Below are 17,028 nucleotides of genomic sequence, written 5' to 3'. Positions count from 1 at the left end.
TGAAGAAATAAAGTACATTGAAACTTGCAAAAAAAAAAACAAGTTAAAAAAGTCATTAAATTATTTAAGTTTTATTTAGTTGTCTGTATTTGTGGTATAATATACAATAAAAAGGCTTAAAAAATCTAAGAGTATTACACCATGACTATATATTTTAATATTAATTTACTACAATAAAATTGTAACAATTAACTTCACTTTGAATTTAACAAAGACTTTTTTAACCTCTGAAAAATTCTTGACTGTTCTTTTGAATGTAAGTCTATCTGAAGGATTTGATAAAAATGCTTTATTCTGTCTTTTATCTTCTATATGGCTATTTCAAATTCAAGAAGGCTTAGAATTGGGTACCATTTTTATCTTTTTTGATTCCTCACCGGTAAAATTATAAAGATTGGAAAATTGGAAGATTATAAAACAACTATCTCAAAAAACTGTTTTCAGGAATAAATGTAAACTATGTAGAATAATGCCTAAAAAAGAATAAGTGCTCAATAAACAGTTAGTATTATCTCCAGCTTCCTGTCCTTGAAGTCCCTTCTCAAATCGTAACTCCCACAACTCCACATCTTTGCTCATGCTGATTTCCCTACCTAGAATGCCCTTTACTGCGTAACACAACACTATAGATATCTATATCTATATCTATATCTGTATCTGTATCTATCTTAAGGACAAATGCGAATGTGAAAATTCTTCTGGTAACAACCTGAAGAATTAAACATTCCCAATTCAGCACTCCCTCACACAGATTTTTGTTCCCACCATACAGATCTAGTCGTACTGAGTTACACACATTTTCTACGTATTTCAACAGACTTGAGTTCAAAACAATGTTCATTCAATTTGGTATCTCAATGCCTCACCTACTGACATACAACAAACATTCAACAAAAGGTAATGGATAAATATTATGTTTCCTCCCACACTGATATTTTCTCCAGTGGAGGGAAAAAAAGTAGCTATTTTGCTGAATCAGTGATAAAACACATACAGAAATATACTAACTCATCAGTTGTGAAATTGGAAAGGATCTGATATTTGTGTAAAACATGAAATCATACCATGCATTCTTTCTGTCCTATATTTGTTTCCACCACCACCACCACCCCACTCCGTTACTAAGCAAAAAAGATCTTAGACATTATTGGAGGAGAAGCAAATTAATACTATAGTTGAAAACACCTTAAATCCAATTTCTTGATGCAACAAAACTATACTCATAAGTTAATGTTAAAAGATACGATTCTTTCTTTCAATAGTCTGTGAGTTTCTCAACAGCTTAAAAAAAAAAAAAACTTGTTTAAGTTTTAATCTTCCCAAGAGTCCAATAACAAAACTAGCATTAAACAGTTCTGTCTTCTCCCACTGTACAATCCATCTAGAAAAGAGACCTATCTCATTCATCACTGTGTCCTCAGTACCTAGCACTAAATGTTGAACTGAGGTATTATACCCCACAGTTCTTGAGAATAGTTCTTATTCATCTCTGCACTAAACATTTGAAAACCCATCATATGACACACAGAAGGGCACTCAAGTGTTTTCTGAGTTACAGCATGATCTTTGGGTTCCTTTCTTTGAGTGGTTCACTGATTCCCAGGCCAACCTACTTCCTTCAGTCCCTGCTCTGGAATGAGGAAGAATCTGATTCTACCTCAATTTCTTCCCTTTTAGGAACTTAAGTTCACCTTCAAGAGGTACTGAAGCATGACAATAACACTGAATCTTGGAGTGAGAAGACTTATGTAAATTGGCATATAGGATTTTTAAAAGGAAGCTTAAAACATGCCCTAAAAAGGAAATGCAACAATACCCTAATGTCATATTAATCAAAGCTAAAATGCATCAACTGTAAATTACATCCTAATTTCAGAGAAGCTGAATGAAAAATACATATTTCAATGTGAAAAAGGGCATCTTAGAATTAATGAAATATGACAATAACCACAATACAGGTAACAATACAGGTGTTTTGTCCCTTCTTTTTTCTAGTATTCAAATTTTTCAGTGTGTGCTTATTTTGATAATACAAAGATTTAATTTTTAAAACTGAAGCATGAAAGTATTTAATTTTAAAACAAATTAGCCCTACTCACTAAAGATACCTTAGAGGACCATCATTTTCCTTCTGTGGAGACAGCATGTCTCATGTTGCTTACTTCATAGGTTTATGAAAGTATTCAAATATTTTAAACAGTGACAGGCAGTGACACATAAACAAAGCATGATGATTAAATGACTAAATTATAACTTACCAACAGACATTGCCTCTTTCCACACAGCACATCTATTTTCAATGGCCATGGACAACTTCTTAAGCATAGAGTAAATAATCTAATCTATGTTTATGTGCAGTACTGTGGTACCATTACAGTGGTATGTGGCACTGCTATATCTATTCACAAATACCAAATTAGATAATTATAATTTGATGAGGTTTATTTTCAACTTTATAGTTTAATTTAATTGCATTAATTCAGAACTGCTAATCTAGCAAGACGATAACATATGCATGTTTTAAAAAAAAACACCTTTTAACATACTAACTACAGTTTACCTAACAAGGCTTCAAATCATCTTAATATGTGTAGTAGTTTCCCCCAAAGAGCACAGTAAACAGTTATCCAAAGCATTTTATCCTTATGATTATGTAAGGCTATGTTCTTGACAGATACCTAAAACAAAAGTGATTTCCTTATAAAAATAATTTTTGATGAAAGCCATGTTCTTAGGCAAAGACCTGATGCCTAATTTTTTTTGTAGAAATGACTACAATATGCCATTTTTAAACTACTCTAATACTTCATAAAAATCATTCCAAAAGAAATAACAATAGCCCTGGCTGGTGTGGCTGAGTGGATTGAGTGCTGACCTGTGAACCAAAAGGTCCCCGAGCACTTCCAGGTCAGGGCACATGCCTGGGTTGCAGTCCAAGTCCCCAGCTGGAGGCATGTGAGAGGCAAACTATCAATGTATCTCTTGTGCACTGACGTTTCTCTCCTTCCCTTCCCCACTCTCTAAAAAAATAAATAAATAAAATATTCTTTTAAAATGTGCATTCTTGCAAATATATCTTGCAACATTATTTTACACCACTAAATTAGTCAAAAAATTAAAACATCCCTTAATGATGATTAGAGTATTAAACTAGCACTCATTCATAGTACTCTAAGGCACAACTCTTGTGTAATTTGTGTAACTCAGAATGTTCACACTTTCCATAGACCAAGAGAAGTTCATAACCTTCCATTCATTAATCCTATTTCTGATAATTTACTCCAAGGGAGTAATTCAGCAGACACAGAAATGTTCATTTGCAAAAATATATAATATTACCTATAAAAATTACAGATGCTCAACACTTATGATATAGTTGCACAGAGGAATATTTATGTATTCCATTAAAAGTATACTGAAGTTAATGTAGAAACATAGGGAAGATGTCTGTGCTTTAAATGAAAACAGCAAAACATGTACCTTATAAAATATAAATAAGGAATAAAAGTAATAAAGATAAAACAACATGTATTATGGTGATGACATGATAGATATTTTATTTTTTTAAATTGCCTTTAATGTTTCCACTCAACTGTTAAATGTCAAAGCAAGTTACAAAATAATGATACCATTTTTAAAAATTTCTAAGACTTGCTTTACCCATGCATATAAGAGGGGCCCAGCTCTTGAAGAGCTTGAAATACACTTAAGACGAGAATATTTAAGAAAAATGTGTTATTTAAAACAACAGTAACCAGAGCCTTAAAAAAATGAATACCCCATAGTTAAGTCATTGAGCAAACATTTTTTGAGAGCCTACTATATATGCCATCACAGTTCTAGCCACTGGGACAATAACAATGAAAAAAAACGGACAAAAAAACCCTGCCCTCATGAAGCATGCATTCTAACAGTGACATATAATACACAAGACAGACATGTAAAATAAATAGCACACTTGATAGTGAGAAGTGCTAAGGAGAAAAGCAAAGCCAGGAAAGTGTGGAAGATGCTATTTTAAACTGAATGGCAATGGAAGGTCTCACTGTAAGATGTCTAAATTAAAGACTGAAAAGTGGAGGAGTAAGCAGTGTGGATATCTGGACAAAGCACATTCTAGGCAGGCAAACGGCAAGTGCAAAAGCCTTGAAAAAGAATGCCTGGCCAGTGATGCTAATGTGCCCATACCTGAGAAGTGTGAATAATCAAACATTCTGTATCCACTTCCCCCCAATGGTAGACCACACACAGCAACACAGTTCTGAGAACAATGCTGCTGGACCAGAGCTGCCATTAGTTGGTTTCAGTACACAGCTGCTTTTCCTAGCAAACATTCTAAGGCCTTCTTCAGCTATGGTTGCTTAAGCACCTCATTTTTATTCTGAGGATCCAAATGGGGCCAGAGCCCGGCCCTATGAGACCTACTCTCAGTTCACCACCCTAAGGGTTTCATTCACCTACAGCCCCTCACTTGACTCATGCCTGTTCTTGGCAAAACAGTCAGTGGGACTGTGGAATTGAGAAAAGTGAAACCTCCTTTCAGAGCTTGATTTGAAAAGAGATCTCAGGAAGGAAAATCTGTAGGAAAGTCATAGAGAGATCAGAGGAGAGAAAGCACAAGGCACATAAGCTACAGACATGAGAACATCCAAGTACAGAAAAGGCCCAGTAACAGGCCACAGGGCTGACGGACTTGGGGAAAAATAGTTAACAGATTTCCAACAGTGGGAATGTCTAAAGAACTTGTAAATAAAAGACTGTCTCTATTTCCATCTATTCACTCTGCTGAGATACAATCTCTGCCATACTCCCAAATTTTCAATAAACTCTACTACAAATAGCTGCTCTGTGACTGATGCTTTAAAAGAATGAAGACGTATCAAAAAGACATATCAAAAAGACTTGAGACAAAATGTAAGTGGAATCTAAACAGAACAGAAGCAAAGAAGTAAGGTGTGTCTAAGAAAAACACAAGCTCCACATGAACTAAAGGGAGGGAATGGGGGGAAGGGGTGTGCAGAGTGGAGGGGAATGAGGGGGGGAATGGGACAACTGTAATGGCATAATCAATAAAATCTATTTTTTAAAAAAAGAACACAAGCTCCCTGAAACTCCTCTGAAATACTCAGGGGAGGAGACTACGTTCCCATCATCTACAGACTGGAGCTTTGAAAAGGATGAAGGGTCACCCCATAAGCTGGTGGACTTGGCTATACCCTGATGACTGACAGCTAGATAGACCACAACTAGTCAAGCAAGCAATAAATAAAACAAGAAAAGTATCTAAATTCATGCTTCAGAAGGTTAAAAGGGGGGTTATCATCATTCAAGAGTTGTTAAATATTACTACGCGGGAGGGGTGACCCTGACCTAACCCTTAAAGGTTAAGAGTTAAAGAGCAAAGGATTCAGAAAGATATTCCAGGTATCACTAATATCATGAATAAAGCTCCAAAGCCAGAAGTAAGTGTGGCCTGTTCAGAGAACATTGCAAAGCTGGCCTATTTGGAACAGAGACTACCCATTGGCAGGCAGTGACATTAAGATTAGCCAAGTAAGGTGAGAGCAGATGGAGAAAGGATCTGAAATCAAGGATGAGAAATCTGAACTTTGACAAGCATTTTATAAGAAGGAAAAGAACTGCTTTGTTCTCTTTTTAGTTTTTGTTTTGTTTTTTAAGATCATAAAATATTCTGGCAATGTCAACAGGTCCTTTTCCTGCCTTCTAAAATTGGTCCACTGATTTCCCACTACCTAGCTCATATGACATACTCCAGGTACAAAACTATCATGTTTATGAAGATAATGTTTCTACTCATGTCTGTACTGATCCCCCACATCCAACTGCCTATCAGACAAGCACCCTACAAATTTTTCAACTATCCTACATCATTGGTCCATCCTGTGACATGTGCAAACTAGGAATTTAAAAATGACTCAATCTTTACCCTCAAGAAACTCAGAGTCTGGTGTAGGCGGAAGCCATGGAAATGATCTAATACAATACACAGTGGTAGCTTCTAGAGTAGAGGAATGCTTACAGTATCATGAGAACTGAGGGCAACAACATCGGTTTGGAGATCAGGAAAAGGAAAAAAAAACCTAAAAGTGTTGACTGACCTGAGTCTTGAAGGACAAGAAACACCAAAGGGTGGGGATAAGACTGGGGATGACAGTGATTACTATCAGCCTGTAAGGGCTAGGCAGAGACCGCCGTCCTGGTCCTCAGGTCCTCGTCCTCAGAGAGTGTTAATCCCATGCGGCTGGATGAGCAGCAGTAAAGTGCCACATCATAAACACCATTCTCTCATGCTAAGAATTTTTTCAGCTATTTTAGAATAGCTGAAAGATTTTAATGGAAAAAAAATGTGATCATATTTGTGTTTCTTAAAAAATAGAAGATGGATTGAAAGGGCACCATAAAGCTTTTTCCCTTTCTAATAAAAAATATAACAAAAATCTGATAAAGGCTGCTATAACATTCACTTTATCTCTAGTTATCCATTCCTACTCCTTTTCTAAGCTTAGTTCACGTCCTTCATAAAGCCTTGCCTAACTCCTCCCAAACACATTAATCTTTTCCTTTCTCAGAACTTTCTCAGAACTTTTATGTAATACCTGTCTATGCACTGCACTGTGTCACCACCTTACATTTTCACCTAATTTAAATCTCTTCTCCCTAACAAGTATGTAAACTCCCTGAGGGAAAAAATGTCATATTTTTTTAATGTTTGTGTAATACACACATACCCACCTCTTCATCCCATAGCACCTGGCGCAGTAATACAACAATTTGAAACAGGTAATGCCTTTGAACTGAATACCTGGTCTCCTTTATCCATGAATAAAAATACTCTACTAGTTCCCATAAATGAGGAACAAAATAAAATGAATAATTAGGCAAAACTAAGGTGAAATAATTAGCACAGTGTCAGCAAGGAATGAATACAAGGAACTTTCTGGGAAGATGACAATGTTCTAATTTATGAAACATATGTGTTAGAATGTTGTACCCATATATTTAAAATATATATAACTAAGACTATACACAGTTGAATATATAGTCAACTATTTGTATATAGTAGCGTATATACAAATTTTACCTAAAAGCCTATAAAAATAAGGGGTGGGAAACAAGGAGCTATAGATAAAACAAGACTTGCAGATATTAATGGTACTTCTCAGGTAAAGTATAGAGGAATTCATTATATTATTATGTGTCTACTTCTTAAAAAGTAATATGTGAAAAATTCCATAATAAAAAGGCATATATACATGTGTATATATAACTTAACAGGGTGAAAAAACTGCATTAACAAAAAGTAACTCAGAACATTAAGTTACTCTTCTCTTAATGTTTGAAGTAATTGACATTGTAACTTTTAAAGTGGTTTTACTGGCTCTATTGCCTACTTAATTCTAAGAAATATGGCCTAAGGCAGACCTACTGTTGATAGCACAGACTGGAAAAAAAAAAGGCTGAAAAGCCACAGCTTCCTTAATTAAGGACCAGAGAGTAAAATTAATTAGCCTTGTTAACAAATACACCCAAAAATCCAGTAAAAATATTTTTTAATTTTATTCATTTATTTTTAGAGGACAGGGGAAGGAGAGAGGGAGAGAAACATCAATGTATGGTTGCCTCTTGTGTGTCCCCTCCTGGGTACTGACCTGCAACCCAGGCATGTGCCCTGACTGGGAATCGAACCACGATCCTTTGATTTGTAGGCTTGCGCTCAATCCACTGAGCTACACCAGCCAGAGCAGAAAATTCTAACTTTAAATTTTACTGGATGTTGCCCTGGCTGGTGTAGCTCAGTGGACTGCACTACAGTGGAGTGACCAAAGGGTCACTGGTTCGATTCCCACTCAGAACCCATGCCTAGGTTCCCCAGCAGCTTGCAGGTCAGGTCCCCAGTGGCTGGCTGGCTGGCTGGCTGGGGGGACGGGGGCGGGGGGGCGGGGGGGGGTGGTTAGGCGTGAGGGGCAACCACACATTGCTATTTCTCTACCTCTTTTTCTCCCTTTTCTCCCTTCCTTGCGCTCTCTCTGAAAATAAATAAATAAATAAAATCTTTAAGAAAAATAATGAAGTTAGAATTTTCTGATCTTCAAACTGTGATACCAAAGATAGCAATTGAAAAAGCTATTCATAAAATTCTGGAAGTACATCTCTAGGAAGACACACTCAACACCATTCTTAATAGTTTTAAAATAATTCAATAACTTTATCTCAGTCATGTAAACTAAGTTTATCAGCTCATAATCTGCATTCTCCTCCCACAAAACTGTTTCTGAAAGAGATTTCATAACATTTTACATAATGAATAAACATGATTATTTGGTAAGACAAATTCTGTGACACTGTTTTGCTACTAGTTCCCATTTGATTATGTTTAAAACTTCTGTTACTCAATAATATACTTCTGTTACTCAATAATATACAGTCTCAATAATATACAGTAGCTACCTTAGCTGTAACTAGAAGAGACATAAAGAGTTCCTGGGAAGCTGATAATATTCTCAGGTGGATGCAGACCTAAGTGCTTATTAGACAAGTGAAAATTTCTAATTCTATTGGTGAAAATTTTTCAAGCTCTACACTTATGATATGTGTACTTTTCTGGGTATAAGTAATACTCCAATAAAGCAAAGCTTTTTTTTTTTTTAATCATAAAAGTAAGCCAAACTTGCCATGGCTGGTGTAGCTCAGTGGATTAAGCGCGGGCCTGAGAACCACAAGATCGCGGTTCGATTCCCAGTCAGGGCACATGCCTAGGTTGCAGGCCCCAGTTCCCAGCAGGGAACTCACAAGAGGCAACCATACATTGATGTTTCTCTCCTTCTCTTCCTCTCAAAAGATAAATAAATAAAATCTTTAAAAAAAGAAGCATTTAACCCCTGGCTGGTGTAGCTCAGTGGATTGAGCACGGGCCTGCGAACCAAAAGATCGCGGTTCGATTCCCTGTCAGGGCACATGCCTGGGTTGCAGGCCAGATCCCAGTAGGGGCCAGTTCCTAGCAGGGGATGCACCAGAAGCACCCATACATTGATATTTCTCTCTTTCTCTCCTTCCCTTCCCTTCTAAAACTAAAAAAAATAAAATTAAAAAAAAGCAAAGAGCAATAATATTTTTTAAAAAAGAAGCATTTAAAAAAAAAGTAAGCCGAACTTAAAGGGTTGTCCTCAAATTCCCACACCCATACTAAACACCTGTTTTATGTGCTGAAATACTTCTCTGCAAAAATGAAATTCAAAATTATTTTACAGCATTTAACACTTTCTATTGGCATATTATCAGACAACAAATAAATTCCACTTGCAGTTCAGGGCTCTGAAAGTACGCAATCCAACAGAAAAAAAACTTTAGATTTCTCAAAATTAATCCTTTTAAAAGCAAATTAAATAGACGTGAAAATGTACAGTGCTCTTTTGTCCAAAGATGCAAATCATTTTCAACTTTGTTAAGTGGATTTAGGAAGGAAGAGCAAGACCATCGCTTGGCTTTAGTAAGATAAAGAAGACAGCAGAAGGTTAGTAAGAACTTCATGCAAAGGAAGGCCACTTGTCAGTGTTTTAGTCCAAAGTCTATTACTAATCAGATGTTTTAGGCAAACCAAACACTGAAGGCAACAGTACCTGCCCAGAAAGATGAATGAAATAAAATGCATGGAAGGAGTATGCAAAGTTAATATTAAGTATCCAGTGACTAGCAAGAATGCTTGGGAAGTAACCTCATTCATTTGCTAAAAGCAAGTGTTTCCCAGCAAATAAAAAATTGTATGTAATCCCCCAACAGTAACTCAATTCTCCGCCTTTCTCTAATCCTATAATCTCCCTAAATTAAACCTAAACATTAAAATTCTTTCGAGGGGGCAAGAAGAGGAGTATAATCAAAAAGGATCTCGATCCTCGTCTAACACGCCTGCAGAGCCAGGGGAGGGAAACTTGCTTTCCCGATGAAATGTCAGGGCGTTTACCGACCAACTCCAAGACACCATACTTTAGAAAGCAATTCTGCCAAGTGGATCCAGGGTAGTTCAAGGGGACCATTCTCCCGACTTCAAAAGCGACTGCTAGGGAATCGAGCCGAGTGACTTACACAACAGCCTCCAATCCCCATCCTCAAACATGTCCACAAAGCAAAGCCATCGTGTGGCAGGAGACGAAATGGCAAAAACTAGTACACACCCAGAAAGTTAGTAACAGAAACGAAGTGGTTTGGGGACCGAGTGGGGGGCGACAGCCTCGAGACAGGGGCACAGGTTTTCTAGCGGGCGCAGAGGAAATACCCACTCTCCGGCGGCAGAGTAAGGGGCCGGTCAGGCCCGCAAGGGCGCAGGGAGCTCGGAGGACGCCGGCGCCACGGACACACCCGGACACCCGGACACCCGGACACCCGGACACCCTGACATTGGAGCCTGGCAGCAGGCGCGGCCAGCGCTCTCAGCGACTGACCCCGCGGGCAAAGGGACGGGTCCTCCAGCCACCAGGCGGGGCGGGAGAGTGCGCGAGGGGCGCCCGCTCGGGCCCGGGAAAGCGGCGCCCCACGAGCCTTCTTACCCGCGCAGGCCGAGGGTGCGGCGTCGCTTGTGCAGCAGGCAGAGCACCAGGAACGCGGCCCCCGCCAACGAGGAGTTTCGCGCCGTCAGATACTTGCTGAAGGCCGCCATGGCACCGCCAGAGCGAGCGAGCCAAGGAAGGGGTAGCAGCGGTGATTGCCTTATCGTAGGAAGCGCGAGGGTGACTGGGAGGAGAGGAGGGCGCGGAGGGAGGGCGGTGCGGGCCGCGCAGGACCGCCCCCTGACGCGCGCCGCCGCGCCGCCCGCTCGCCGATGCCCACCTCGGGCTCGGGCTGGGCGGGGGCGCGCGCCAGCACCACGGCGGCCGGAACAGTCCCGGGTGCTCTGTGCGCAGGCGCCGACCCCCGCCAGGTCGTTGGACACGGGGGCGCGCAGAAACCAAGTAATTTCTTTCTGTGCGTTTTTAACTCCTCCGAGGCCTGATTGCTTGAGGCAGGAACAGCCTCACCCCTACTCCGGACTCCGGACACACACGCCTAGGCTTTCACAAGAACTCGAAAAGCGGGTCTGGACTGCGCCGGGGGTTTCACAGTACCTGCCACTCCACCCCCGGTAATGGGCCGTTACCACCCTCTTAAAGGATCCTGGAAGAAGGGAATGGCCCCATCACAGAACATTTACATAAAACTGCGGGCTCGGTAATCAAAGATGAAAACAACCGTCGGGAGCTCCGAGGAAGTGTAGGGAGATTTGGGAAGAATAACTACAAATCGAAAACCTTTTTCCAAGCCAGTGTCTTCCAAACCGCGGGTTATAATTTCCAGGGGACTGTGAAATCAGTTTGGCAGGTCCAGAACACCACTTTTTTTTAAAAATGAAATTGGAAAGAATAGAACACGATATAAAATCTCAGAAGGCATCACATGTAAAGGAGTTGTTTTGAAATTTTTATTCCGGTCTTTTGTATCTGCGTGGCCCGAGTAAGTGATATGAAATGTATTTCTTTATGTGGATCTTATCAAAGCAAAAGTTTGAGAAACTGAGAAACTTCTTTGCAAAGAGACATTCAGAAACAATTGTGTATTGTGTTAAAGCTGTCTTTGCTCCCAGGATCTGAAGAGCGGTTACAGATTATAGCATTCTTCTGTCTGGCCCTAACAATGCAGAAATCGTTATTCTTAGCATTTACACTGACATAGGTACAGGAACAGGGAGTTCCTGTCTTCAGCTGAGGACACTGGAGAAAAGCAATGTGTGTCAGTCAATCTGAGCACATAAAACCTTGTATAATATACATGCATATTACAGTAGCCTAGGTGTTAAAGCATAGGTGGCAAACCAAGGCCAGGGGATCCAAATCCGGCCCTCCACATTGTTTTATCCTGCCAGGCCCCTTGTTTCTACCCAGGGCAGCTGGAGCTCTCACTTAACAGGTAAGGAGTAGTTACATTTGTACAGTCCTCAAATTACATTTGGCCCTTTGAAGGCAGCAAGCAGCAAGGCTGATGTGGTCCCTGGTGAAAATGAGTTTGACACCGCTGCTGTAGGAGGTACCACATGTTTATCATTGTTTTAAACCACTAAATTTGGGGGCTTTTTTATGTAGCTAATATGATTTAGGCCATGGCTTGAAAAATTGATGGAAGAAAGGGGCTTTAGGAGAAAATATAGTAACAGCAAAGATAGAGTGATAAGAAGATGTAAAGCAGATGCAGGAAGATGATTAAGTCTGTTGTGGATGGAAATTCAGGAAGGGTGTGAAATGGGAGAAAAGGTTGAAATGTTTAATGGAGGTCAATATTTAGTGGAGGTAAAGGTTTAATATTTAATTCAGGTGTGGGATGAATAGTAACCTCAGCCTTTATTTGAGGAAGACCATTCTAGCGGCAGTGAGTAGGGTGGATAGAAGGAGGAAACATCAAGCAGAGAGACCAGTTTGAACACTCTTGAAATAATCTAAGTAAAAGGTTGGGGGTGAGTTATTTAACGGGGAGAAATTCTCTAAACAACTCTGAGATTTCCCGGTCACCTGCCTGAGAGGATGATAATATTTACCTAAGATTGGGGACAGAAAAGTGGTGTGTGCTTATTGGGAGAGATAATGAGATGCAAATGAATAAAGTCCTCACTAGTTTCTCAGCACCAAGATCAACTCCAAGATCCTTAGTCACTTACACAAAGGCAGTTATGATATAAGCTCTGCCCACCTCTTTGAATTCCTATCTTGGCACTCCTCCCCTCCCATAGATGGTGTATCCTACCTCTGCCCTGGGAGAAAAGCACACTGGTAGTCCCCGCTGCTGTCTTTCCTTGAGTACGCTCTTCCCTCTGCTTGGAATACCAAAGTCTTCCTGCCCTAACAGCCTCCCTCCCGACTCAGTTCGGCCTTTAAAGTGAGGTATTGATGGCCTCATACTACAAACTCTCTTTTCTGACCACTTCCTCCTACCCCCTCCCAACTCCTGCCAAGTTAATCACTTGTGCTAACTTCTTTTGTGCTACTTCTGTATCATATATATTCTATTAATGTGTAGTAGGGAGTCTGGAAAAGTGGGTCTTAACACCTTTTGTTTAAGAGAAACTGCCTTGACAAGGTAAACATGTCAAGTCACCAGGAACAGATCACCTTTGCTTAGAAAAGAGTCAGTTGAGAAGTTCCCCTCGAGATACAAATAGAAGAATAGATAGGTACCCACTGCACCAGGGAAACTATGCAACAAGACATCCTGGCAAGACCAGTCCTCCAATAGCCCTACTTTTAGCCCAAACCTGTGTAGGGAAAGTTTGCACAGGAGAGCCTTCTTAAGAGGAAAGAAATGGTGATCTCAATCTTTCTTTTGGAGTTTAACATTTTTAGGGCCCCTCTGATTGACTGCGATAGTCTTGTCTCACTAGCACAGGGTCCTAAAGAGAAACTTTTCAGGAGGAATAGGAGGTCTGAGCTGCTAAACTAGTTCAACAACAGAGCCTCAAGGCCACCAGTAGAGTAAAGTTATGAAGGCCATCCCAATTCAGTCACATAGGAACTACCCATATTTTGGGGAACATGGTCCCAGCATAGAGAAACTTAGGGAATCCAGGCTTCAGCCTGTGCACTCTACAGCCTGTGCACCCTGCACACTGTGGCCGTGAAGCAAGGGTGCTTGGCACTGAGGAGAACCAACTTGCAATGACAACACCAGCCTGCAGCCAGATTTTTATTAGCCAAAAATTTAGTCAACAGCCCTGACTGGCATGGCTCAATTGGTTGAGCATTTTCCTACCAAAAGGTCACTGGATCAATTTACAGCCAGGGCACATTCCTGGGATTCAGGCCAGTCTCCAGTTAAGGCATGTAAGAGAGGCAACTGATCAGTGATTCTCTCATACACTGATGTTTCCCTCCCCCTCTTTTCCCTTCCCCTCTCTCTAAAAATAAATAAGCAAATAAATATTTTTTTAAAATTTGACCAACAAACTACTTGGAAGTCTCTCTTACCTGGAAACAAGTCTAATAATCTCTTTGTGCTGAGTTAGGTCCCACAGTTTTTGATGAATTAGGTAAGAGAAACAGGAGCAAAATACTGGATTTCCTAATAAGGGAATTAATTGGGAAATTAATTTCAAATTTATATGAAATGTTACGAGACTCTCACCCCAGACTAATAAAGTATGCCTGCTGATTGAAAATGTATGCACACACAGTGGTACCTCTTGTGTCTTTACATGGGCACATATATCCTCAAGTCCTGGGGCATGTTGACACATAGCAGGCACTCAGTAAGTATTTGTTAAACTAAATGAATTGATTTTGAAGTTCTAAGAGGAATGCCCAGTGGAAATGTCCAGTAGGTAAGAAAAGGGACATCTAGGTGTTAGAAAGGAGGATTCATACTAAACATTTATTCAGATGAAAATACTTATTGATGACTTACAATGTGCCAGGAACTGGGGCAGGGGTGAGAAAAAACAGAACAGTCCCCTCCCACAACAGTCCAGTCAGAGAGCAGTTATTAATCAAATAAATATAAAATTCCAAATGTAGTAAGAGCTTTGAATATACATTCAGAAAAATATTGAGAGACTTACAGGTATACAAAATAGATGAATTCTTGGAGCTGAGTGAACTGAATAAGAATTAAAAAGAACATGTAACCTGAAAAGACACCAGCATTCGAGCTGCCTGTCACTACCAAACCCAATAAGCAATGACAGCAATTGAATCTTTATGGACTCTTTATTCAGATGGCTGGTGATCCGAGAAGATGGAGCGTTCATACCCTGCCAGACCATCTTCCCTTCTCTTTCCAGGCCAGACTTTTTATAGCAGGGAATAAACAAGGTGTGGTGAGGGCTTTGAGATTCAGAGAGGATTAGGTGATAGAAGCTGCAACATTCCTATCCTGGTCACTTATCTGTTCCTAGTGGTCATCTGTCTCTCTCTGGAACACAAAGGTCCAGATGCCTCCAGTTGTCTCCAAGTGGTAATCTTTAGCAGTGCCCCAGGAGATCAGCTGTTTTTTCCAGGAGCCAGGATGGGCTTAATTTATAGTTTCTGAACAAAAGCTTTAACATACACATTACTTGCTAGACTTACAACTTTTTACCTTAAGCTAAAATTTTTCAAGTCCCCTGTCAAACAGACAGTTGAGAAGAGGGATGCAACCCTGTGAAACCCCAACATTTGAAGGATGGAAGAAAGAAAAAGAGCCAGGACAGAGAGAAAAGGGTGATGGCTAAAAGGAACCTGGAGCCCTGAGGATCGTGGAAGTGAAGAGGGAAGGGTTTCCAGAAGAGTGTAAGAATCTTAATTTGGATTATCAGTCAATATCAGAGATACCATCCTCCAAGAAACCTTTGCTAGACTCCACTTACCTCTGCTTAGTGTCCCTAGTGTATCTTGTTCAGAGTTTTGTCACAACATCTGTGATGCTTATTTATTTAAGTGTCAGTAACTATCAAAAGGGAAGTGGCTAAATCTTTTTCTTTAATCCCACATTATCTGAAGAGAAAAAAAAGAATTAGATCCATACCTTACACTGTGAATAGAATGAAAAGAATAATTTCTAAATTGCTCAAAAAAAGAATACAAAGAAAAACAAAATTTAAACACCCCATAAAACTATTGGAAGAACACATGAAAGAGTTATTCATCAAATAGTTATCATAATCTTAGCAGGGAGAAGACCTCTACAAATCTTGAAATCCAGAAGCCATAGAAAAAAAACAGTTGATGTTTGGCTTATTAAAAAATAATTTATTCAGCCCTGGCTGGTGTAGCTCAGTGGATTGAGCATGGGCCTGCAAACCAAATGGTCACAGTTCAATTCCCAGTCAGGGCACATGCCTGGGTTGCAGGCCAGTTCCCAGCAGGGGATGCACGAGAGGCAACCATACATTGATATTTCTCTCCCTCTCTCCTTCCCTTCCCCTCTAAAGATAAATAAAATCTTAAAAATATTATTAATAATAATAATTTATTCATGACAAAAATAAAAACACTGTAAACAAAGCAGAATGAAAAAACTATAAGGGAAAATCACACTTCATTTCACAGACAAGTGTTACATTTTCCTAAGAGGGCCTTCAAATCAGTAAAAAAAGTGCATAAACTAAATAGAAAAATAGGTACAGAATATAAAAGAATATGCATAGAATAAAAATCTAAAATGACTCAAACATGTGAAAAGATGCTTTTCATCACACATAATGAAATAGAAAATAAAACTTCACTAAAGTGCAATTTTCATTTATCAGATTTATAACAATTCCAAAGTTAATCATATAATATGTAATATTTTATTAATATATCTGAGAGGCAGGTAAATTAGCACAAACTCTGGAACAATTGATCAGTAGCTTAAAAACACTTGCAAATGTATATACTTTCTGAACCAGTGATTTACTTCAGGGAATTGATTTTGTAGATGTACTTCCCACATAAGTGAAATGTCATTGTAAAAGCAAAGAATTGGGAACATCCTTTAATTCCCTTCAGTGGAGGACTGTTTGTTTAACTAAATTTAATGAAATATTATATATCCATTAAAAGAATGTATATGCTAATATAGAATAGCCTTTGAATATAATGTTAAGCAGAAAAAAGCCAGGAACATATTAGTATGTAAAGTGTTACCATTCATAAAAAGAGAAGAGGGGGAGTAATATATACTTATTTGCTTATAGATGAATATAATATCTTTAGAAGTATAAAGATACTATAAAGATACAATAAGTTGATAATATTTACTGATTGCAGGAAAAGTAACTGAGTAGGGGTAAGAGGCAGAACAAAAACTTTGCACTGAGTAAATGTGTACATTTTAAGTTTTTAACTATGCGAATATATCATCTATTACTTTTAAGAACATTTTTTAGCCCTGGCTGGCATGGCTCAGTTGCTTGGAATGTCGTCCAGTAACCAAAAGTTTGCCATTTCAATGCCGCATCAAGGCACATGCCCAGGTTGCAGGTTCGGTTCTGCCCCAGTTCGGGGAGCGCAACCAGCAGATCAGTGTTTCTTTCTC

The 17,028-nt window shown here is 39.3% G+C and overlaps 1 protein-coding gene across 1 annotated transcript in view; it reads right to left on the bottom strand.

Moving 5' to 3' along the window:
* The window catches only part of ABCD3 (ATP binding cassette subfamily D member 3), a 64,788-nt gene extending 53,991 nt beyond the window's left edge, over window positions 1–10,797 (bottom strand). Inside the window, exon 1 of the mRNA XM_037037248.1 lies at window positions 10,563–10,797. Within this exon, the coding sequence (XP_036893143.1) occupies window positions 10,563–10,672 (110 nt within the window). The 5' untranslated portion in view covers window positions 10,673–10,797. The remainder of the gene's footprint in view (window positions 1–10,562) is intronic.
* Between the last annotated feature and the right edge of the window lie 6,231 nt (window positions 10,798–17,028).

This window comes from Sturnira hondurensis, unplaced genomic scaffold (assembly GCF_014824575.4).
Source record: "Sturnira hondurensis isolate 20B ecotype Veracruz unplaced genomic scaffold, ASM1482457v3 Scaffold0022910, whole genome shotgun sequence".
NCBI classification, from domain to species: domain Eukaryota; kingdom Metazoa; phylum Chordata; class Mammalia; order Chiroptera; family Phyllostomidae; genus Sturnira; species Sturnira hondurensis.
This window is presented reverse-complemented; position numbering and strand designations above follow the sequence as displayed.